At 40.9% G+C, this 25,730-nt stretch overlaps 1 protein-coding gene across 1 annotated transcript; it reads left to right on the forward strand.

Annotated features, from left to right (window-relative positions):
* LOC129104423 (neuroligin-4, X-linked-like) lies at positions 1-13,512 on the forward strand. Its single transcript, XM_054615099.1, is given in 9 exon segments — positions 1-484; positions 1,546-1,554; positions 1,557-1,697; positions 4,564-4,749; positions 5,269-5,719; positions 6,255-6,468; positions 7,152-7,276; positions 10,789-11,398; positions 13,105-13,512. Coding segments are annotated over 9 exon segments (2,628 nt in total).
* The last annotated feature ends 12,218 nt before the right edge of the window (positions 13,513-25,730 follow it).

The raw sequence follows: 25,730 nt of genomic DNA on the forward strand, positions 1-25,730 counted from the left end.
ATGTCCGAGTTGAGGACCAGGAGAACTCCCTCTCCAACGTCCACTCTCCTGTCCTTCTACTCCCCATTTGGGATTCTATCCCTCCTCCTCTCCCTCTGCCTCACCCTTTCCCTCTATCCGCCCTCCTCATCGGCGCAGCAGACCGTGCCTGTCATCTCCACGGTGCAGGGCCGTATCCGTGGCATACTGACCCCGTTGCCCTCGGACCTCCTGGGGCCCGTCATCCAGTACCTGGGAGTACCATACGCAAGACCTCCAACAGGAGACCGGCGCTTCCAGGCCCCAGAGCCTCCTTTGCCCTGGCCTGGAATAAGAAATGTGACGCAGTTTGCTCCAGTGTGCCCGCAGTCACTGGATGAGAGGAGCATGCTGGGAGATATGATGCCGTCCTGGCTCACGGCTAACCTGGATATAGCCGCGACGTACCTTACTCACCAGAGTGAAGATTGTCTCTACCTCAACATCTACGTGCCCACTGAGGAAGGTGAGTGAACCCAAAGGTGTGCACAGACTCTCTGCAGGGTCAGAATTAGAATTACTTGTTTTAGTTCATTCAGAATCAGGGTCAAAACAGAGTGGCAACAAAGTAGCACTGCATAACCTTAGAATGGCTGCAAGATAGTTTTGAATGTGACATATGATTAAATATGGAAGTGTCCTGCAGGGTCAGAGACAAATCCTTGTTGAATAAATAAATTGTTATTAATTTTTTTAAATTGGAGCCCATTCCCCTCCACCCCTCTTGTGCACGCCTGTGGTTGAACCAACACTCAATATGCAGACACCTGCGTCAGTCGCCAAGGGGTTTACGCCTTTACTTGTGGAGGGAAAGTGGGAAGGACACAGACTCACTCATGCATACATATTGGTTCATACACATGCATGTGACCCTGCACACACACACACACGCACACACACACACACAATGGCAAGCATGAACACTCACAGCCCCAATTTAGATCCACCCACTGAAAAATGAAGGAAGGGAGATACGAAGCATAGGGAAGCAAGAGAGCCACAGACCCGTCCTGTTTTTGTATGTATGAACCCACCGAGTGATTAGAGGCAGAGATACATACAAATGGAGAGAAGGACAGTCAGTGTAACACACACACACACACACACACACACACACACACACACACACACACACACACACACACACACACACACACACACACACACACACACACACACACATATATGCAGTCGACATGGACATTTATTCAAACAACAGACAGAATGGAGGCAGAAGGAAGGTGGGAGGATCTGTGCCTACACTCACGCACAAAAAGTGATTCTGAATAGCACTGGCATCAAGTGCTTCAGTGATGTCACCTTGAACATTGATTTTAAGACAATATCTATCTATCTATCTATCTATCTATCTATCTATCTATCTATCTATCTATCTATCTATCTATCTATCTATCTATCTATCTATCTATCTATCTATCTATCTATCTATCTATAATCATCTGTCTCTCTCTCTCTCTCTCTCTCTCTCTCTCTCTCTCTCTCTCTCTCTCTCTCTCTCTCCCCCAGACATCCATGAGGAGGGGGTCAGCGGCCGGTGATGGTCTACGTCCACGGGGGTTCGTACACAGAAGGAACTGGCAACATGATGGATGGCAGCGTGCTGGCGAGCTACGGCAACGTCATTGTCATAACCCTCAACTATCGCCTAGGAGTACTGGGTAAAATGATATCTCTTCTATATATAATATATCTTCTATATTTATGCGATTTGCTGAACACCCGGTACTTAATAAATAACTGAATATGCGTTTAATATTGGTGTAGCTGCATTTCAAAATAAACCCCCAAGGCTATTTGCATCACTGTTTAAGGATACCTCTTGTTCCTATATTCAAATCCTTTTTCACTCTATTGAGCTATTCTGCAATAGAGATAACTATATCTTGACAGTTACATGCCTTTTGGGCACATGCAACCAGGAAGCAATCTTTAGTTAAACAATCCACATTTTAAAATGGCTGTATTTGTGCTTCGACACCACACTCCACCTTTGAGCAGGAACATCAGCAGTACAATTACTGCCAAGGTGCTCTGGGTATTCTGATAATATCGCTGCGGTATCATGCACCCACTCTGTAGTCATTCATTTTCTGTTTTAGGCGATGAATGGATAATAAGGGTAAATGCAATGTACACTCAACTTTTGATTGATTAATGTTCACGTATTATGTTTTTATATTAAACCATAATCAGAGTTGCAATTCAGTTTTTATTTTTTACTTTGCTATCGGTTGTCAGGTTTTTATTGGGTGACTTATTTATTAGTAAAGAGCTAATGATAATTACTGATGCAATGCAAATGCCGTTTCTTTCAACAATTTTTATTTATTTATCTGCACTAGTTCCTCACTTGCATTTTACATATTTCTTTGATTTTAAATTATAGTCACAATCTGGATTGTTTAATCCTTCAGCCATCTATGAAATGAGAAAAACATTAGTAAGTTGTTTTCACCCAGAGTGCCTTTTTTTTTTGTAAAAGTATGTTCAGTATGGGTGTCCCTAGTGGAAATAAACCCCCTGAAGCCATTTTTCCCACGACTAGCATTGACTCAAATCTGATCCCTTATACCTCCATGACTCTCTGACTCATTGCTCTCTGAGCAGCGAAAATCTGATTCCCTGTGGTTTTTCTAATTTTAGACAGCTATGCAAAGCAGACAGGCTGAATAAATTGAATATCTTAGAATCCTGCTATTAAGGCTTTTTGCAGCTGTAATTATTAATATTACAAAGCCCGGGCAAGGCCACAGGGGGGTTAAAAACAGACATTGAAGGCATCAGATACTTTGGTAAAGAGTAGTTTGTGCGAGCTCAGCATAACTTCATATTGATTAAGTCAGATACACACGCTGCAGATCACACCATTGGCTGGGTTAAATCATGTCCTCACTCTAATTAGGATCTCATTGCCCCTATTTAATAATTCATTTGATAATTAAAATGCGCCAGGAAGTTTCTAAAATGTGTGCATGCAATATGTTTGAAATTAGCCTATTAAAAATGATTTAATCCACATACCATTAGGCCTTTAATCTACTTGTATCGTTGATTTACGTTACAGACAGTGAGATGATACATGTATTTGAATAAGTGTATGTAGATTTATCAATCAATATGTACTTCCTTTAAAAGAGCAACGGTAAAGGAAATATTCTTACAGCATTTGGCTGTGCTTTCAGTTAATTATTTAGTTCACTTATTTAGTTTTCTACCCTTTTATGCAGTTTCCGCACATTTTATAGATCATGTGAACACACAAATAATATTAATACTGTATGAGAGATATTTCTATCCCAGAGGGAAGGACAATTCTGTGGAGTGGAGTTTACATGTTAAAAGATTAAAAGAATATTAAAACACATGAGATCCATTCTTTCTTTTCTGTATTTAAGAAGCTTTCAAGCCTTTTATTAGATATAGATTTTATGTCATAAATCCGCATCTGCTTTGTGGTTGAAAGTACTATTTCATTCTGACCTTGGGGATAAAACTGTTTTCTAGATGTAATCAACATATCGAGCTAAATAGAGCCAATCCAACATGCTTCTTTTTGTCTTCATCTCCATCCTCTGTGTTTGCACCACCTCCAATACGACCATCACCATCATCATCATCATCATCACCACCATCATCATCCATCATCACGACTAGCAGTGTCTTCCTCTCCTTCTTCCTCATCATTGCCATCATAAGTTGGATTAATGAGGTGAGCCCATATATGCAAAGTGAAACTTACTGTACTCTTCTGGAATTGGGGCATGCTTCCAATGAAAGGATTAAAATGAAACATATGAAAGTACATCCAGTATATATGAAGGCATTCTGACACAATTCTTTCATTGACATTTCTTATAATTTACTTTTAATGTCCGTTTAGCATAAAAACAATTCTGACATATTTCACATAAGTGATGAAATGTATACTTTTAACAACGTCGCCTTTCTTACTCATTATACTCTTACAGTATGTGTTCACGGCCAGCTTGAGGTTCAGAGAATTTAGCTCCTGCAGCAATGAGATATACTGTAGTGGAGTGAGCCATTAGGATCCTTTCTTGTTTACTTAACACCGTCAGCAGTAAAGGGAATAAGGGATAGCTGCGTTGTAACTGCATGTGTGCGTAGGTTTATGTTGAGTTGTGTGTAAGTTGATTTTCAATTACATGAAGACGGTTGTTCCTTGTTGATTTAGGTCAGTTTACAAGGGAGTGTAGGGGAGGCCCTTAGTTTTTCATTAACATCGCTTCTATGATGATAAAAATGAAAGGATCTTTTATCATGCATTAATTGATCTTAACAGTGGGGATGCCATAATTTGGGAATTACATCCCTGTGTGTTTGTACATTGTAAGATGACTTTCCAAAAAGTCAGCAGGACTATCCTCTTTTGATCTAATTATTATTTATGCATAGTTTGCTTTATTCTCAGTGCATTTTTTTTTATTTCATAGGTCTTTTAACTTAAGAACTTTGTGTTCTACTGTATTTTATAACAACATCTCCCCCTTTGTCTGCCTGTAGGATTTCTTAGTACAGGTGACCAGGCAGCAAAAGGGAACTACGGCTTGCTGGATCAGATCCAGGCTCTGCGCTGGGTGAAGGAGAACATCGCAGCCTTCGGAGGAGACCCAGGCAGGGTCACTGTGTTCGGATCCGGGGCTGGAGCCTCGTGCGTCAGCCTGCTCACCTTGTCTCACTACTCCGAGGGTAAGGAAGAACCATGGACAGAAATCCTGCTCACCTTGTGTGATTCATTCAGTTTAACCGACAGACACTTGGGCACCTATGATGATTAGCACACAGGTGGGTGCTGTGAAAGCTGTGACCCTCCTGGTCATGAAACCTTTCATGGTCTCCAGTGGACCGATACAGCTTTCATTTACTGGTAGAAATGCCTGAATAAGCCTTTGAATTCTCAGAATAATACAGCCTGCCTGTGACTCATATAGCTAAGAGCTGTATTATTTTAAACTGTTAACCCTTACCTACTTGAACCAGATGCTCTAACCATGAACCGTCATCCTTTTGAATAATGCATTTCTGCTGTGGGAATTATTCTGCATCTGTTTATGAATGCAAATGCAAAAAGTGCAATCATATGGATGCATTCATGCATGCATGTGTGGGTGCATATGCATCCATGAATGTATACATGCGTATGCCTCAGTGTATTTGCCTCGTACACCAATATTTGTATTTACGTGTGTGTGTTCATGTGTATCTCAGACCTGTTCCACAGAGCTATCATCCAGAGTGGCAGCGCTTTGGCCAGTTGGGCTGTCAACTACCAGCCAAGCAAGTACGCCCGGCAGCTCGGCGAGAGGGTGGGCTGCGGCATCGACGACAGCACCCAACTGGTCGCCTGCCTCCAGGGCCGGAGTTACCGCGAACTTGTGGAGCAGAGCATAACGCCGGCCAAATATCACACGGCTTTTGCCCCGGTGATTGATGGTGACGTTATACCGGATGACCCCCAGATTCTGATGGAGCAGGGAGAGTTTCTGAACTACGACGTGATGCTGGGGGTTAATCAGGGAGAAGGCGTGAAGTTCGTGGAGGGCATTGTGGACTCAGAGGACGGTGTCACGGCTGAGGACTTTGACTTTGCAGTGTCAGACTTTGTGGATAGTTTGTATGGATACCCAGAAGGCCGAGATACGCTGAGAGAGAGCATAAGGTGAGTGAGTCTGTAAATGTCTGAATGTATTTAAGGAATAGTTTAAAGAAAGAAAGGAAAATGTTTGACATTTTGTTCAGAGATAGATGAAAACCATGATACCACTGTCATTTCCGTTTGGTTAATATGAAGCTCTAGTCAAGAGAGCAGCTGACCTGTCCAATGGTAACTAAATCTGCCGACCAGTATATCTACAGTTTACTGATTAAAATGTAATATCTCGTTACTTTGGTTGGTCAACGAACCACAGTGTAAAATTGACAATTTGTGGTATAACATGGGGTTATGTTGTTGGACTATTTCTTGTCCGGTAGAAGTGACATCTTTGAATCTTGCTGTCAATGTGACTTGGTGTCAATTATTTCATCTAACTCTTTGTAAGAGACCCAATAACTCTATTTGTCAAACTATTCCTTCAAATGCATATTTAAAAGAATAGTTTTCAAAATATACTTATTCCCTTATTTACTTTAATAACAATAAAATAATTGTTAATAGATTCGTTGATAGCTAACTTGTTATCTGTACACTAAAGGTTCATGTACACGGACTGGGCAGACCGTGACAATGCAGAAACCCGGCGGAAGACTCTGGTAGCGCTCTTCACGGACCACCAGTGGGTGGCGCCAGCGATCGCCACAGCTGACCTTCATGCTCAGTATGGATCCCCCACCTACTTCTACTCCTTTTACCACCACTGCCAGAGTGACGCAACGCCGCCCTGGGCTGACTCTGCCCATGGTGATGAGGTAAATTGATGCGAAAGTGTTTTGATGCTTTACAGAGATAAAGTTAGTGACAGTTGTAGTAGCAGTGTAGTGAAAGTGATAGAACAAAACATGACATTAAATACCAAGGACATAGGACATTTTGGTTTGGGTACTTCAGACCGAGGAAAAAATGAAGATGACTAATGTCCCAAAGATTTTAGAAATATTAATGTGATGAATCAGGAGCTCTCGGTTTAGATTACCCGTGAAGTGCTGCTTCATATTGATTTGTTCAAAGTGCTTAATAAGTGGAATCAAGCTATCCTCTACAGCAAAAAATACTTGAAGTGTTCATGGAATGTATTTTGCAGCAGGTCTGATTTAAAAGCTGCTGTATATTTACTGCTGTGATGATTATAGTTTATAACAGTAATCTTTTCCTCTGTACAAATTGGAAAACCTTTGATCTCCATATTTCTTTGTATACGTGTACACTTGCTTATGTTATGTTCAGCGCCCTGAATGTGTGTATGTTCATGCATTTGTTGCTGGTTTGTGGGGGTGGATTTTACTCCAGATGATTGGGGATGACTTAGAAAACTGAATATGGATTTATTCAGTCATGAATCACTTATGGTTTTCAGTTACAGTCAAGAGAATTAATGTAAATCTGTTGGCTCCTACTGTACGCTATCCTAAAAAGTGTGTGTATGACTTCATAGGTGCCCTACGTGTTCGGCGTGCCCATGGTGGGACCCACCGATCTGTTCAACTGTAACTTCTCCAAGAACGATGTGATGCTGAGTGCCGTTGTCATGACTTACTGGACCAACTTTGCCAAGACCGGGTGAGCTATTAAAATGTTCACTGATGTGAGACGTCGGATGAAGAGTTTTCCCCTTTTGCCTGACTATACCGTATAAAGACAATCAAGAAAACAAGACCAAACAAAGCACAGCTTCAGCATGACTCAGTTCTCTTTATTCCTGCTTTCTTTGACACAGAAAACCATTTCTAATTTCTGCTTTCAATATCTCATCCACACCCACATGTAGAAAATGTCTCATGATAACAAATGAAAGCCTGGCCAATTAATCACATTTTAAAACATGAAAGAAAATGCACAGATGTCAGGAAGAAATTACCCTCCATCTTGGAAGCGCTGCAGAGACAAGGTCTTGGCAACGCAGACTGTTGTTGCTGTAACTGTGGACAGCTCACTCTCGATTTTACAGGAACAAATCTCCTCCAGGCTCGAAATAAGACAGCCAAGACTCAAGTCTGTGGTGTCATCAAGAAAAACAGCATAGTGCCTCTCTCTTATACGTTTTCTTTATGTTTAATTTGTTGGACTGATGGATAGTTAGCATGAACATGGACATAGGGTGTAGTTATCTGGCAGGGTTCACACAACGAGAGAACTAGCAAAACCGCACAACGTCGAGGAGATGATAATAGGTTTTTATTAGCATTAAGCACTATAAATGTATTTCCCACATAGCATGCATGGGGAAATGCATTGGTGCCAATTTGTAGGAATTTGTGCAGGAGACAGATCAGCCTGAATCCATTTCTCTATCATTTTTTACCCCATCAAGATAAGTAACAATTTAATTGGATAGAAACTAAAGTTTTTCAGAAATACTAGGTTTCATTTGAAATGGAAGTTTAAACTGATTGAAGCTGCGATTTAATGATGCATTAGGAGGAAAACACCTGAATTTTAGAGCAACAAAAATAATGAGCTGACAGGCAAAGGAAATATTATTATCCTTTGCCTGTCTAGATATGTAATGTCTTTTCTTTCAAATGGTCTCTGACATCTGACGAGAAGACAGTACTTTAGATACAACCATGAAAGCAGCAGTAGTTTTGGCAGAGGGTGCTCACAGGTTCTCTGTCATGTCAAAATCTTGATGTTGCTTTTCTTCTTTGGACCTTGGCTGAGAAAGTAAAAGAACCCCCTTGTAAAAGTCCTTGAGGAAAGCAAAGCCCATGTCCTAAAAGAAGAATGACAGATTGGCCACTGTTTGATTAATCTTCTCTTCTCTTTACAGCTCTTTTTTTCTCTCTTCTCTTCTCTTCCCAATTTCAACTCAATTCAATTAAATTGAGTTCAATTCAAGTCAATTCAAGGGCTTTACAGGCGTGCACCTTTTAAAACCAATTTTACAAAAACATCATACAACAACTTCAGCAACTACACTTTGATCATATATTTATACAATACGCAAAAACAGTAATATTGGCCATAACACAACATTTATACAATATAATATATATCAACCAAACGGTCTGAATATGTGTGTGTGTGTGTGTGTGTGTGTGTGTGTGTGTGTGTGTGTGTGTGTGTGTGTGTGTGTGTGTGTGTGTGTGTGCATGGGGATGTGTGTTAAAAATCAACCACTATCTCAATTTTTTTTTTTTTGTGATGTTTTAATTATGTGTCCCTCAGTTTGTGACATGCAGTCACATATTGTGCAGCTTAGATTTTCTGTCCTAATAGAATCTGTTGTTTTTGTCATCTAGCTCTGAGAAGTTTGTGATTAACAAATCAAATTTCTTAAAGTATTCCACTCTGATATGATTACATTAGTCACATTTTAAGGGGAAGAGCATCTCTGTCTCTATTTCACCTTCCCTTCCCTCTACTTCTCTCCTCTCTCTCCTCTCCTCTTCTCTTCTCTTCTCTTCTCTTCCCTCTTTTGGCATCCTGATTCAGTCATGATCAAAACTGGTGCAATGTTACAGAGAGCTAATTCAATACGTTAAATCAAAATTAAAATGATCTGCCAGTGGCTAAAAAAGCTTCTGGAGATCCAATTTATTAAATTGAAAGTGAAATCATCTGCCGGTAGCTAAGAACATTACAGTTGTAGAAAGGATCCACATTAAAACTTTAAGAACCCTGACAGTCCACACTGATAAGAGCACCTTTTATCTCTCCACTCTGACATGATATACAAGATAAAAGTAATTGTCGAGGATGGACCCTCTTTCTGCAGTGCTTGAAGTGAGTAATTACCAGTAATTAATCCAATCGAGGCTCTCTCCATTGAGAGCTCTTCAGATTTACAGAGACATCTGCAGTCTAGACCTTGATCTAAATCACCATAGAGCCTTGCTATCTCACAACATACAAAATTAGGACAGTGCTTGTACATATTTTGACTCTGGCATTTGAAAAAGCAGGTTCATTAAAGCAAATACATTGCATCAAGTTAGCTGTCTCTAGCACAAAGCCTGTAGTGAGATTGCCACCAAGCTGCAGAGCAAAATCACCTCGGAGGGTTTTAAAGATTTCAGTGCGCACCTCAATTATCAATGGGGAACTTTCTCTGAAGAAAGATTTCACCCGGTTGAGAGCACCTTAGATTGTAATGGAACTCTGCGACGGCTCCATTTAGGGGAGAGGATATGATGCTCCCTGATGTATATTTTGTAAGTCGCTGTGTATAAATCCTCAGCTGGAGCATGTGTGTTTGTGTGCTGGTAGGTCTTTTACGCTAGCTGCCTTTTTGTGCCGTTCATAAGGTGTTGATTGACAAGTGAGCATATAGAATGTAACTGGCAAGTCTGTGAAGATGTGCCGCTCTTTCATTTACGCCTTTTCTGCGCAGCTGACACAAATAAGTCGTAAATTGTCAAATAAATGCCTGTCCGTATGTGTCAGAGAGGTGATTTTTCAGGATTTCTTCACTTTGCAACACACACATCCACCTTGAATCCGTTATTTTACAGTCTTTAAAGGGGCAACTATCAACACACAGCTGCAGGAGTTTCAACTGTGCATTATGTAACTGAATGGTTTTGTAATAGACATATTAAGTGGGAAAAAATCAATGATCTGCAACTGAATCACCTTTGAGCTATGTTTACATGAATATGGTACTTGTTTTGCTTTGTGAAAGTATTTCTTGCTAGAGTTTTTCCTTTTGTTACTTTGATATTGATTAAGAAAGATTCGTGCCAGCTCTGGTGAAACTATTGGACAGCATGAGAGAAAGTCATATCCCTAGAGGAGGGTAGCCAACTGAGAAAAACTCTTCAGCAGCTCTGTTAGGAGTCTCTGACATTTGCAAAACTGAAAAGCATGAGATATTGGTTTTTATGGTAGAACACACAGTCTTTGCACTACATTCCTGTATCTTTAAAATACAACCCTTGTAAACGAATGTAAATGTGTGGGTGGAAACTGTATTTTTGTATTCACTTTTCTCTGTCTCTCTCTCACTTCCTCTCTCTCTCTCTCTCTCTCTCTCTCTCTATATATATATATATCAACAGAACCAAAAAAGTACATAACCACCAACCCATCCAGATGTCATTTAATAACTGATTATGTTTCACTCCTTCTAGTGATCCAAACCAGCCGGTTCCTCAAGATACTAAGTTCATCCACACTAAACCAAACCGTTTTGAAGAAGTGGCCTGGTCTAAATACACCCCTAAGGAGCAGCTGTATCTCCATATTGGCCTAAAGCCCCGTGTCAGAGACCACTACCGTGCCACCAAAATCTCCTTCTGGCTCCAGCTGGTCCCTCACTTGCATCATGTCAATGAGCTTCTCCAATCGGTGTCCTCCTTCACACACAGTCCCTCCCCACAGGACGACACTCCTTATTCTTACACTAAGCGCCTAGCCAAAGGTTGGCCGCCTAGCAGTACACGTCATCCAGGTTCACAAGGAGGTACTCCACCGCCGCCAGAGTCTGCGTTAGGCCAAGGTGGAGGGGAAGACGGGGTCCGCGTCCCTAATGAGGACTACTCAACTGAACTCTCAGTGACGATTGCGGTGGGAGCTTCACTGTTGTTTCTTAACATCCTCGCGTTCGCAGCACTGTTGTACAAGAAAGACAAGAGGCGTCTGGAGCATCGTCGTCCACGTCCGCTTCCTCCCCCAAGACGAGACATCACGCCTGCAGATGTAGCTGCCCACCTGCAAGGGGAGGGACTGATGTCATTACAGGTGAGTCATGTGCTTTTGTATTCACTGTACTTGTGTATGCATTTCTTTTTTTACCATAACTGAAGCCAATGTGTGGAGTGTCTGTTTGCTGCTGTAGCTACATTTAATTTATAGTCAACATAATCATGCTTATTGTTAATAATTGCACACATTATTATGATGATAATATTTATTTTAAGTAACACAAACCCGTTTGAGGTTGTGACTGAATAAACTACTTTCTTGCCAGTGGAGAAGCTGCCAGTAGAGCACTTGTGCCACAGCCTGTCATCTGCAGGCGTCATCAGTGCGAGGATGTGTGTGTTTGTGTGTGTATTCGTCAGTGTGTTTTGATGCATGTGCGTGTGAGAGCTGTGTCCAATTGCCTGAATTGCTTCCAATTGCCTCCAATTCATCCTCTGACTATTTGGCCTCTTTTGAGCTCAGTTAATGGCTTTGAAATCTCCCACAGTGAGTGCTAGATGTCAGATGTCGTATAAAGTAGACAAATACTGTTAATTGTCAATTAAACCACAGTTATGAAGCTTGACATCGCAGCTGCTTTTATAATTGCATTAGATTATTTGAAATATCTTTGTGTGGTGTTTTCAGCTTTTTGGGCCCCATCAGTAAACCTGTTGTGACAAGAAAAATTCTGATCTTCTTGAATTAGTATAGCTTTTTGTTAGGCACTATATGCGTCAATCTCCTGGATATTATTCATAATAAGTCAGGAGTGGTTTAAATGATGACGAAAAGCAGTGATACAGTTTGATTTGATTGACTGTTAGATGATGGATCTGGAACAAATCTGACTGGAGTAAACCCTCAATTTACTCAAAGAAGTTAGAATCTTAACAGAAAATTTCAATTGTAACGAGTCATGTTGCTGATTTTAAGAAGTGAAGGCTTACAGACATTAGGGCTTGGGGATGTGTTTGCTTGATTGACAGATCTCCAAACCAATGATAATAACACACAGATATAGTGGTTGCCAGTTACTGCCCTTTGAGTTTTACATGATGATTTTCAGACACATCCTGAATTAAAATAGCTTTCATTTATATGTAAAGCTGGGTGAAAATTAAGCATCATTAGTTATAGATATTTTGGGAATATATTGTGAATATATGATAATTTCACATTAGCTCTAGAAAATGGTATTAAAATATGTTTTTTTACACCTGTTTTTCTGATGAAATGCAAAGCAATGGAACACAGTTTAATTTTAAACCTGATTATGCTTACATTTGCCATATCAATATATATTTCAACAAAAAAAATATGAATAATATTATGATATTGATTTCGGCCTTATAGCACAACCATAATAACATGGGACTTATACAGCTGAAATTACTATGATTAATCCAAAATGAAGGAAATGTGCTTTTTGCCTAAACATTCTTTTGATCCAGCGTGAAGATTTGCTGATTTTTCTCTGGGATTTCAACCGTTGGTTGGACAAAACATGCATTTTGAACATGTCATCTTGGGCTTTGGAAAATAGTGATGACATTTTATGCTATTAAATAGTAAGGAATAATTGATTATAGAAAATCGTTTTAATAATTGAAGAAAATAATTGGTAGATTGATTGGTATTAAAATTACTCCGTTGTATCAGCAGTGATTGATTATTTGATTATTCAGTTTATTTTCCTGAAAGTCTCTTTGTGTCCCCCATTACTTTAACTCCTGAAATTTCTTCACCATTCAACCTTTTAGGTGAAGCAGCTGGAGTGTGATGCTGCATCAGCAGACGAGAGGAACAACACTCATCACCATCACACTCTGGACACACTGGACGCCCTGGACGGAATGGACACCCAGGACATCTACAGCACACTGGACACCGTGCGCCTCACCTGCCCGCCAGATTACACCCTCACCTTGCGCCGCTCGCCCGACGACGTCCCCCTCATGACCTCTCTGACCCCAGGATCACTGCCTGTGACTCCCGGGTCACACCCTGTTACCCCGGCGACGCCGATGACTCCCATGACGCCTGGATCAGTGGTGGGGATGAGGATGGGGCATCCGCACCAGGGATACACACACCATAGCCCATATAGTAATACACACTTGCCACACACACACATCTCTACGCACACACACTCCACCACTCGTGTATAACCGCAGCAAGATACTTGCACACACAAGGACATAATTACAACACACATACTCATACTATCACATGCACAAACACACACACGCATCCACCCACCTACACACACACACACACACACACACACACACACACACACACACACACACACACACACACACACACACACACACACACACATACACATACACATACAACAACAGACTTAAATACCTCTACTAATTACCCTGCAGGATTGTTTCAGATGGAGGGACAGAAAGACATTTTCAGTAACAGGATGAAAAGACAGACAGCTGTGTGTTGCATGTCGGGAACTAAGACAAACTGGATCCCGGGAGATGCAGTTCTATGCATCACAAGATGAGTCAAGGCGTCCATCAAATGTCTCTAAACCTGCTTTGGATATCAAATCTTCTGCTTTTTCTACACCTGAGGAGGAAGAGGAGGAGTGCTGTGGCTAAAGGGGCAGTAATGGATAAGTTTACATCTCCTACTGTACCTGTGCTGCACGCTGAAGCAGTGCTGAGACTGATCAGAGCACACACAGATGCAGATGCAGATGTAGATGCAGAGCTGAGTTAAGAAGTACCACACACAGACTGCTGATGTCAACTTGAACAACCTGTGAAATGTGAATGTAGCATTTTTTTCCATTAAAAAGATCAAAGGCCCTATCTGCCAAGGATCAAACTAAGCTGAGGAGAAAATAACAAATTTCAGAAAGAGATGGATGTAAGGAAAGACAGAGAGGAAAAGGGGATTATAAAAAAAAAAAGATTAGCTGAAGGAAAAGTTCGTCAGAAGGTGGTAGAGATTAAGATTTTATTGAGAGGGATTTAACAGCTGTAAGAGCGAGAAAGACGAAGTGAGATGGAGTGATATGGAAAACACAGAGAAGGAAAGTGTGCCAAGAGACAGAAATTAGCTTCAGAAGATGAAAGGGCCTCTGAAGTGTTGTCAGACTTACTGACAAATCACTCTAACCAGCTATGTGTTAAACTCTTGTAAATAGAATGGAAAGATACAGATGATATATTATGATTTATAGCATTTACCTGCTGTTGCATTAAAACATGACTTATTTAACCACATAAATGCTTTCATTTCAGATATTACTATATTATTGTATAGGTGTCCTGAAGCAAGGCTGGTTGTCTTTCTATCTCACCAATGGTAGTATGTGCACAGTACTTTTATTTAAAGGCTATATTTGCTATGCACAGTCATTTCAATAATTCTTAACTGTGTAAACATCTCGATACTTGTTTAGTAGTTGAAGTATAGGCCATTTTCACACCATCTACTGTCTATTTGTTTGACCATCTGATGATGAGCTAGTACTGTGTAGATAATGCAATATTGGTTTGATGAATGAGCACCAGCCAAAAACCATAACCCGTTAATCCCTTCCCATTCTCCTTCCCCCCTTGCTCCTAAACTCTCTTAAAGGCTATACCCTTAATTCTTAATAACCCCAACCTTAATTAATGTCTCTGCAGACAGACAGGTGGTGAAGATTCAGGGGGCTCCAAGTCACAGCGTGTCCCAAAAAAAGTTGAGAATGCTTTTTTTCTCCGTCTGATTGTTTTACATCTTACCAGGGGCCCCAGGAGCTCTGGAAGATCCCCTGTTTGACTACCTAATGCTGACTAAAACCTTGTTTAACCAAGAATTGCTAAAGCTTAACAAATCTCCACAGTGTCTCCCATAATCTGTAGAAAAACGGGAATCTGTCACCCACATTTTAAAGCCTGGAGTTTGGTTTGCTATCTGCAACCATGTTGTCAATTATTGTGAGCCAAATTTGATTAATTAGAAGCAGCCTGGGTGGAGGTGAGGAGGGACGATCAGCGTGTCTTTGCTTGATAGTTTGACTTGACATTGAAGGCAAATAACTCCAAACTTACTGTTTTTTCCCCATCCTCAATATCCTCTTAATGGAGCTATACTTTTTTTCAAATTGCCAGCTACACATTATTTAAAAGAATTGAATTGAATTATTAAAAGCCACCACCAACATCTTGCGGAAATAATGATGGATTTAATTTCAGAGAGAAGTTGAAGGTTTTTTCTGCTGACTTCACAGCGAGTGCTTGAGAACGGTGGTGGTGGTTACTTTTATGTGTCATCAAATTGAGATTTGCAGTTTTAAGAAAATCTATTTCAACCAATTCATATCGACAATTCATGTACCAGAGATGTGGTACTGTCATAGTTGCCATTAGGAAATTACCAATGTTCAAATTCTGTCTGATATGAAGATTAAAACCCTAAAAGTCAACTAAACAGGAAACCCTGAACTCACAAACCTTGATCCTAACCAGTAATTTAACCAAAGGCCCTAATCCTGATATTGTTAATAACTTCCCTGTTTATCCTCTTTTCTTGCTCTTACCTTCCCCTAACCCCGTGCACCCCCACCCTGCCCTCCCCTCCCAGCCTCATCTGTGCGACTACATGCAGCTTTGTCACAGTGTGGCCTATTTAACCTCCTCTCATCCTAAGTATCTTCTTCATGAGAGATTTAAGTTAATTGTCAACAGAATACATGAACAATGAAAGCTGAACAATTTGTGGATGACAAGCAAAGAACTTTTACAAAATGATATAAAAATAACATTTAATGTATGTTTGATTGACTGAATATTTTTTTCATATGGGTTTATTGACTCAGCGGATGGCTGGATTGTGTCAAGCATAAAACATTTTTGCTGCATTTTTGAAAAAATAAAAATATCAGTATTTTACAATTTATGAGCATTTTAAATGTCTTGTATGTCATCAATTAATTCAGAATATGTATGGTACTGTTCATAGGAATTTAGAGAGATGTGGAGAGCTTTGCTAATGCATCCTCTGGTTTTAGTATTTAATATGATTCCTTACCACAGAATTTGGCAAGTGATGCCCAGTACACATGAAATTAGCAGCGATATTGTTGTTCTTATGTTTTAAATTGGTATTTGGGTTTTGGTTATCAATAAGTTACATTTTCAACAAAGTGGTAGAATTTACATTGAGACCCATTTATGTGCTTTCTTGCTGGTGTGCCTAGCATTAAGAGTGAAAAGAGAGGGAACGTAGCTAGCCTGGCTCTGTCTAAAGATAACAAAACAATCCAAGAGCACAATTAAAGCTGACAGATTAACATGTTAAATCTTGTTTAAAACAAAAGAAAATGTTGTGTTTTGTGTAAATATGTGCTGGAATATTTCTCGGCTTGGATAAGTGGCTTGCTGGAGTCTCCACTCATGGTGATAACAAGACCCCAGGAAGTCACTGCTCTTGGCCATGAAATAGTTTTAGTACATATTCCCTGTAAAACCAACATTTGTACACTTTTGTTTGGTGTATTTTGATAAAACATTTTAATTTTAATGAACCTTAAGAGGTGCCCGTAGGTAGCCTTTTTTTAATCTTTTAACAGAGCCAAGCTAGCTTTTTTCCGCTGCTTTATTTCTTTATGCTCAACTAAGCTTATCTGCAGCTGGCTGTAGCTTCATATTTAGTGTAGAGAAATGAGTGGTATCGATCTTCTAATCTAACTCTCAGCAAGAAAGCGAATAAGCTTATTCCCCAAAATATCAAACTATTCCTGAAGATTTCAAAGCATTGTCAAAATAATTCTACATGGATTATCTATAGTATGCATCTATAGTGCACATGTTGTGTAATTACTTAGGTCCTTACTGCAGCAAAATAGGGCGATTTTTCTGTAAATCATTGGGACCAGAAGCCCCTGCCAGCTGGCCAAGGAGACCCTGTAAGATGTGAAAGAACGAAATTAATGGCTGACTTCCAGACCAGATTGATGTGTCCTACAGTTTGCCCCAGCTCTAATCCCATTTACCTGATATAACTGCAGTTAATTAGATTTATGGCCAGCAACACATTAGAAAGCATGAGTTCAAGTCATGACCAGGTGTTTTTTGTTTGATGTCAGCGTGTGCAGAAAGGGACCTGAGAAGCCAGAGTTAGGTGCGCAGAACAGAAAAATCATTCTAACGTTGACATTTCAATTTGACATTTCCAGAGCAACGGCCTACATGGTGGACTATATTTTTACTAAATCAAAAGTCACTTGGCCACAGAAACACATTTTCAGTTTAATTGAACATATTATATTTTGTACCTTGGCTTTCTCTTGAATGGTGGCAACATGATTGAGGTTATTTCAGCAGGATATGTTTTACTGTAGAGGTGGTGAAGTCCATCTGCTAAGTGCAGCCCAGAAATGATGTGTGTACCAAGATAAGTCCAGATGGCTGGACTTACCTTGGTACACACATCATTTCTGGGTACACACATCATTTTCACAGATCCTGACTAATATTTAAAAAATCGGAATGAGAAGCATCTGGAAACTATTTACAGGTAATATTTTTTGGTGTTTGATGACTGCTAAATCTCAAGCATTTATTATCTAAGTTTTAATTAATCTTGTCCACATCACATGACATGCTGTAAACTAAAACCTGGTCAGGGAGTCCATGCTCAGATTCGTGGCAATGACCATTGTGGAAACTTGCCTGTCTTGTACTGTAGCTTAGATGTCACTTGGTGGAGGTGAAGTTAGCTTGAAGCAGAGCAGAGATTTACGGCACCTTCTGAGTGGGATGTTTTACTCCCCATGGTTTAACAAAGACTGAACTAAAGCATTGTTTGAACAAGACTACGAGTCTACAGTTCCATACGTGTGTAATGTGGAGTTGTGAGGCTGCAATAGGCACAGTGATGCTTTGAGTTGATTGCTCAGCATGCTAACATGCTTACAATGAAAATGCTAATATGCTAACATTCAACAATGTTTACCGTGTTGGCATTAACATTAATTTGCAGGTGCTTGGTCGGGGGGGTCAACCGTCATTGTGTGTGTGTGTGTGTGTGTGTGTGTGTGTGTGTGTGTGTGTGTGTGTGGGGGGGGGGGGGGGTGCATGGAAGGAGGAGAGGAGGCTAACAGATAAGGGTAACTCATTAAGGAATGGAACACAGCATGTCTGGTTGTTTACTGGCTGGCAAGCTCATTGTACTTAATCACTCCTGCCAAGACACCCCCCCCCACACACACACACACACATGTCACATATGCCACATATGCAAATGTGTGCCTCCACGCACATACCACATTGCGCTGATACATACACACAGTGCACCTTTTCATGCATGCCTGCCTGACAATGCATTTATCCACACACACACACACACACACACACACACACACACACACACACACACACACACACACACACACACACACACACACACACACAGATCCATGCCTCACAGCATCTTCAGTCACTGACTCATTTTCTCTACGGTCTTTATCACTCTCAATGTTACACTATCCTCGTCTTATCTCTTCACGGTTCCTTTCGCCTCCTCTCCTCAGCTTTTTCCTTTTACTCCTGGCCCTCCTCCCGTTTGTGTTCCACTATCACGACCCCCCTCGTCTGGATTGGAACCCTCTTATCTAACAACCTTGAGATGATCTTCAAAGCGTCACTGCAGCCGAGCATGTGAGGTCACAGCGTCTCCAGTATCTCTTCTCCTCTTTTCTCACCTGCCTGCGCCTTTTGTTCCACTCCACTCTGCATCTCACTACTCTTCTTTTTTTTGGCTCATTCTTCCATCTAATCTGCCCTCCTCCTCCTCCTCTCTCTGCATCCCTTCACTTTTTTTCCTTCTCACACTCTATTCCTCTCCTTTTTCTCCTATCATCAATCTCTACCTCATCGGGCCTCATCTCCTCTCATCTGATCTTCACTCCATCTCTGCTCCTCTCCTCTCAATTTTCCTCTGTTTCGCTCTCACATCCTCCCTCCTCCTCCCACACTCGCTCCCCCTCTTTTTGCCCAACTCATTTACTTCCCTCCTTGTTCTTTCATCCCTGTTTTCTTCACCCCTCTCCTCATCTTAAAAGCTGTGAAGAGATGTGATACAAGGTTCCCTTGTCGTGTGTGCGTACATGCCTGCTTTTGCACGTGTCTGGGTTTTTGAGTGTGGGTGTGTTGCTGTGAGGATGTTACACGCCTAAATATCCTTCAAGAAGCCGAGAGCCCCGCGGTGTTTTCGCTGTCTAATTAATTAAGCGTGGGATGCTGTTTATTGTTTGTCTGTCTCTCTTGCTTTCTGTCTGTTGACCATGTCTCTCTCTCACCTCTCTATTGCTATGTTTATACATCTGCTACAGCTGTCTTTCTGTCTTGCCTATCTAACCCTTTTTTATCTTTCTGTCTGCATGCCTGTCTGTCTGTCTGTCCGTTTCTCTTTTTGTTTGTATGCTCCATCAGACTATTCTCTGTGGCAGAGTTTCTACATAATTCAGCCTGCTCTGATGCCCGCTGCTTTCCAAAAAGGAGCGTAAACAACAGCAGTAACACACTTGGTCCAGCTGAGGTCAGCATTGTTGCTGATAATTAACAGCAGGAGAGGATGCCTCCATTTCAGCCTAATGTGCTGTTTTTGTTTATTTTAGTGCATAACAATTATGGGATCACAAGGGGGAATATCTATGTGAACTGTCTCTTTAAAGCTTGCTCACTCTGAGCAGAATCATAACACACATTTCAGGCCAGTTGTGCATTCTAGTGAGCCATGTCTGCCTCTGTTTTGAGTATTTTTTGCGAAAAGGATAATTTGGCAAATTGTTTTTGTGAAGCAGTCACATCTGCTGGTAAAAATAGTACAGATAGATCAACTTTTAAACATAAACAATTATAGGAGTCAGGAGATTGTAACACATTTTCCTTTTCAGCATGTAATGTACTGCACAGATGGTTGATGGTTACATTTTTTGTCTGTGTTTCATGTTTCTAGACTCTCTGCTGAGAAATAAAATACTTCTACTGTCCCTCTATCTTTTCTTAAATAGGGGTGGAGGAGAGTGTGTCCTCTATTCCCAGGTTGTCCTGGCGCTAGACAGGAGTGTGTGTGTGTGTGTTTTTGTACCATTCACATGGATGTTCCCTGTCTGATCTGTTTGCACTGCCCTTAAGTAGAGACAGAGAGGGAGATAGACAGATGAAAATACAGTATGTGTGTGTAACTGTTGGCCTGGGATATCACTCAGACAGGAAGGAAGTTTGGCTTTGACTTTCCTTACTGCAAAAACTCTCTTATCAAACACACACACACACACACACACACACACACACACACACACACACACACACACACACACACACACACACACACACACACACACACACACACACACACACACATGCACAGTCACACAGTAGGACCATTACCAGGGTTTGAGCTATCTGTGATCCTGCGAAGATAAAATCCGATCATCTCACACCCTGCAGACTTTTTTTTTTTTTTTTTCTTAGCAAGCAGAAAACTAAAGTTATTTCTGTTTTCTTTTTACCAGTTACATATAGGGTCTCAGTAGTAAGCCATGATGTTGCCCCCAAACACCCTGGAAACCAACCTAATTGGTATTGCAATGTAACCTCTTATGTGACACTGAAGGCCACCGTTCTCCAAATTTCCAGGATGCAGCGTATCTCTGTATTCCCACTGGGTCTCATTTATACATTTTCACTATGTTCGCTATATTAAAATGAGATAAATTTCTCGGTGTGGTAAATTAATGCAGAGAACACCTCATTGTTTTTGTCTGTGTTATTGCTCATTTTCTTTTATCCTGCCACATTTCGCTGCCTCAGCCATGGCATGTCTGACTACCTCTATTCAAGCTTCCTCCATTTTTGTCCCTGAAGAGCTTTATCAGGTGCGTTCATCCTTGTCCTCTCAGCTTCACTGCTGGTGTTTGTGTTAGGCTTGGCCAAGTTGGTTTGTCTTGTTTGCTTTAACTTTAAAAGTTCAATCTGGTGAAAGAGCTTTCTGATAAAGAGATACATGAATACGCTTCACTTGACTTTACTTGACGCAATAGAAGCTGATTACATACATGTTGGTTGTTCCTTAGCACAGTAGCCACACTGAACTGAGGCAACATTTTGTAAATTGCTGTCAGCTGTTTAGCCGATAACTTCCCTCAAAGCACACGATAAAATCTGTAGGTTGTCTGTACAGCATGTTGTTGTCTAGGTATCCACTGCAAGCATTTTCTATGTGATTGTTTACTAATTCAGAGCCCCAACCATCAAATCAATGTCTGCCTTATAATGGTTACAGGAGCTACAGAGCGCCTGTCGCATTGTGCTCATACCCTGATGTACTGTACTGTACAAACAAATGCATGTTAACTAGGCCAGTTTGTTTAGAATGTCACATTCATCTCTGCCTCAGACAAATGAGATACTTCAAAAGTTTGACAGCCTTAACTAAAGTAATGCATTGAATTTAATACTCAAATGTGGTATTCTTGATTGAGCTACCTATATCTTATTATAGCTCACAGTGAAATTATATTATATATTATATATTTATATTTTCTATAGTGTGCCTTTCTTTCAGCAAAATCATGTTTTTACTACCTGGTTTTAACTGAATGTCGTTAACCAACAATGCCAAACCTTTTTTGTTACTGTTGCAGTACGGTTACTCACTTCTCATGGGAGCTGTTTTTGTCACCTAACAGCATTCGCTCATTATCCATCCAGGAAGTGGAGCTGCTCTGGCCTCAGTGATTTCACTGACAGGACTCTTTTAGACAAATGGCTCTGCTTATCCAGTCTGGTCATGTAGAGACAGATGAGACACACAGAATCACTTAGCCAGCCAGCCAGGTACTGTACCGTCTGAGTGCTGATGCACTCGACAGATGCACAGCCGCAGTCCACAGAGACTCATGTATTACTAATTTTATATAGCCTGCTCCAGACCCGTGCACAGCCATTTACATTGCTGTGTATGGTATGTGCATGAAGCTGTGCGCACATGATTCTTCAGTTTTTTTGGTGCATTTGTGCAAGGTCACGTGTGTGTGTGTGTGTTATGTAAAGTACACCCAGGTGTTTCTCTGAGCTGTGATGTAACTCAGGTTGGTAGGCTTACAGCTGGGGGGGATAAATACCTACCTGGATGTGTATCTGCTAATTCTCCAAATATTCTACACTTCCCAAATCTGTTCTAAAAATCTGATTATAACTGAACAGTATTCCCGTTTCACCTTGTGATGGTGCAAAGTTTTCTGAGCTGCCTGTAGTAGAGGCCTTGAGTAAACCTTACAGTGTTCACACCTTAAGCTGTCTGATCATAGGCCTGTATACCAAACACCCCAGAATGTGATAGGGTTGTTCCTAACTGGGATTTTGTTTGCTATCATGGTAAAAAAAAGTCTAAACATATTTGAGTGCTAATCAACCTTTCCAATCCTACTTCCATTGTCGTCCAGAACCTGGATATTCAGGGATTAATTGTGTACCAATCGCTTCATTTTATATTTCCTCTTCCTAACTTACTACAATGTCCCTCTGAATGTTTGCTTGATCTCACAATGTTTTCAGTGGAAGTCAAGTTGGTCTGAAAATAAAAAATGAACATATCTTGTTTAGAGTAATAAAATACAGACAGTGTTTCTTAATGGAATTTTGTATTTTTGGCACCTTCAAAAGGCAGCAAGGGATTGAATCTAGTGAACTTGATTATCCATAAATTGTAAAACATCATGTCAGTATGCTGTTCACTTCTCAGACTTTAATATCTTCTTTCTTGGTGGCTTCAGGAAATGAGAATTTTCCCCCCCCCCAAAAGCTTCAGGAACTGTCGGTGAATATGGCTTTGTTGATCCGGTTAGTAGCAATTTTGTATTCTGCTCCTCAGTTTTGATGGTTATGCTGATATGACTTCCTACCAGTGCTCATGCTCTGCAACAGAATACTAATAATCTGAACAAACAGGGTGAATCTGCAGTTTCTCAATCAGAGAGAAGGTGACACTTGTCTCTAGTGTAGCTCTGCTCTGTGATTTCGGCTGATGAGACAAGTGTGTTATTCTGTAGTTGTTTTTTAAGCTCTGCAATATTGAAATCTCATTCACAGCACACCCGTGCTTACCTCTGACTTTGTGTGTGTGTGTGTGTGTGTGTGTGTGTGTGTGTGTGTGTGTGTGTGTGTGTGTGTGTGTGTGTGTGTGTGTGTGTGTGTGTGTGTGTGTGTGTGTGTGTGTGTGTGTGTGTGTGTTTGTGTTTCAGGGTGAAAAAGACAAAGTTGACTAGCGGTTATTTTATTTACTATAAAGGCTGAGTGGATATATTTGTTTGGGTGAGACAGAGGAGAGATAAAGATGCAGAGTAAGTCATGCAGAACAGAAAGAAAAGAGACCAAAAAGTGAAAATGGCAGATAATGACTGTGTTTGTTCCACTCAGTGTGCAAGGTCATATCATAGATGTTTCCAAGTAACTGTATCTTTACAGAGGCCAGGGGTCAAACCCTGTTGTCCTCTACTGCAGAGGTCAAACTCATATTCTTCTTTGATGTTAAGGTGCTCACAGTCTCCCTCCACCCCCTCCTCCTCCTCCTCCTCCCTCTGCCGCAGCACACTAGGAGAGCGGCAATCTTTCATCTCCCTTCTCTCGCTCGCTGTGACTTTTTTTCTTTCTGCCTGGCTTGCATGCTTTATTGCCTCCTTGCTCCCTCTCCTTTTCAACTCCAACTCTCCTCCCTCTTTAACGAGACGGTTTCTCCGGGAAAAATATTTTCAGCTTCGACAGCCCGTCTGTCGCAGTCCAGGTTTGCTCAGAAGGAATGTGGGTCTGTTTCTCAGTCCTCCTGTTTTTCTGTCTCTGAGTGTTGAATTGGAGACAATAGTCTACTATTGTACAACTTGTAGAGAACTCAGATCTCTGTTGTATAAATTGTCCGATGGAATTCAATATCTGCTGTACGCCAAACAAAAAAACACTTTTTTAAACATTGCACAGCAGAGGTCATCATCCAATTGTTTTACAAATTCTCATACTCAGATTCACTTCAAACAACTTCCTTGCTGTCCTATCTTTTTTCATCGCTCTTCTCTCTCTCCCTCTCTCTTACACACACACACACACACACACACACACACACACACACACACACACACACACACACACACACACACACACACACACACACACACACACACACACACACACAAACATGGACCCAGCCAAACCTGATGGATTCACACTTCAGGGCAGGTGTGTCAATGCCAGTTGAAACAAGGCCATGAGCCTCAAACAGGTGTGTGTTTGCAAGAAAGTGTTGTAGGAGTGTAACTGGGTGCATGTGTGTGTATGTGTGTATGTGTGTGTGAGTCTCACAGGTAGTCTAGGGGCGTGTTCCACCGGAGGCTGTGTTTCAGTTTTAGCTCTGACATTAGTGACTCTCAAAGTGCCCCTCACAGTACAAACCACTACCTCTGTTCCCAATAAAACCCTGACTGTGCTTCTGTGTGTGCAGCTCTTGCATCCCTGCATGCACATGACTTTGTGTGACATTATATGCGTGTGTGTTTGCATGTGTGTTTGTCTAGCAGCATGTTTCACTTTAATGGTACCAGTGAGACTTTCTACCTTAAATGATATAAAAGAGGTTTTGCATAATCTCTTCTTCTTGTGTATGTTTTCCTGCAATGGAATAGCCATGAGTCTGGGAATGTAGCTCTTCCTTCAGCCAGAGAATTTACTCCGGTATTCTACTTTTCAGACAGAGACATTTGTCTTTTGTTGCATGTTACTCTGCATTCAGACTCATGGGTGGTTTGATATCCTCTGGCTGGAGAAACACTTAGACAAACAACATTCTCTGCAGGGAAGGTTTGTCTCTTACTGGAATCAATGGCCTGCTTAGAATAACCATCTTTCATCTGAGTTTAATCCTCAACCATTGCGGGGTTGAAACTCAAGTTGCAATTTGCTCTGTCAGGAAAAATATAACTGCAATATTATAGCTTGAAGAGATACAAATTGCTTTTGGAGACGTGCACGCACACATTAGAATAGATAAAAATGATAACACTCTGGATCGTGGTATGCACCTCTGCAGACAGGCTCCTCTTCCTCCTACATTAACCACACTCAGCGCCACAGGAATAAATTACAAAGGGATCAATAACTTATAGTAATATAAAAGATCAAGCGATGTAGAATTATGCCTAAAAACTTTGCTGCCATCAGTTTAAAGAAATAGCAATTAGATAAGATGCATCCATTTACATCAAACCCCAGAATTTTTTGTAAATTCCATTCTTAGGGCAACTCTTTGACTTATGATATATGGAATCAATGTGACTGTGACCTTGGCTTAGTTTAATGTACATCAACTTTTCTTTAAG

This window comes from Anoplopoma fimbria, chromosome 16 (assembly GCF_027596085.1).
Source record: "Anoplopoma fimbria isolate UVic2021 breed Golden Eagle Sablefish chromosome 16, Afim_UVic_2022, whole genome shotgun sequence".
NCBI classification, from domain to species: Eukaryota; Metazoa; Chordata; class Actinopteri; order Perciformes; family Anoplopomatidae; genus Anoplopoma; species Anoplopoma fimbria.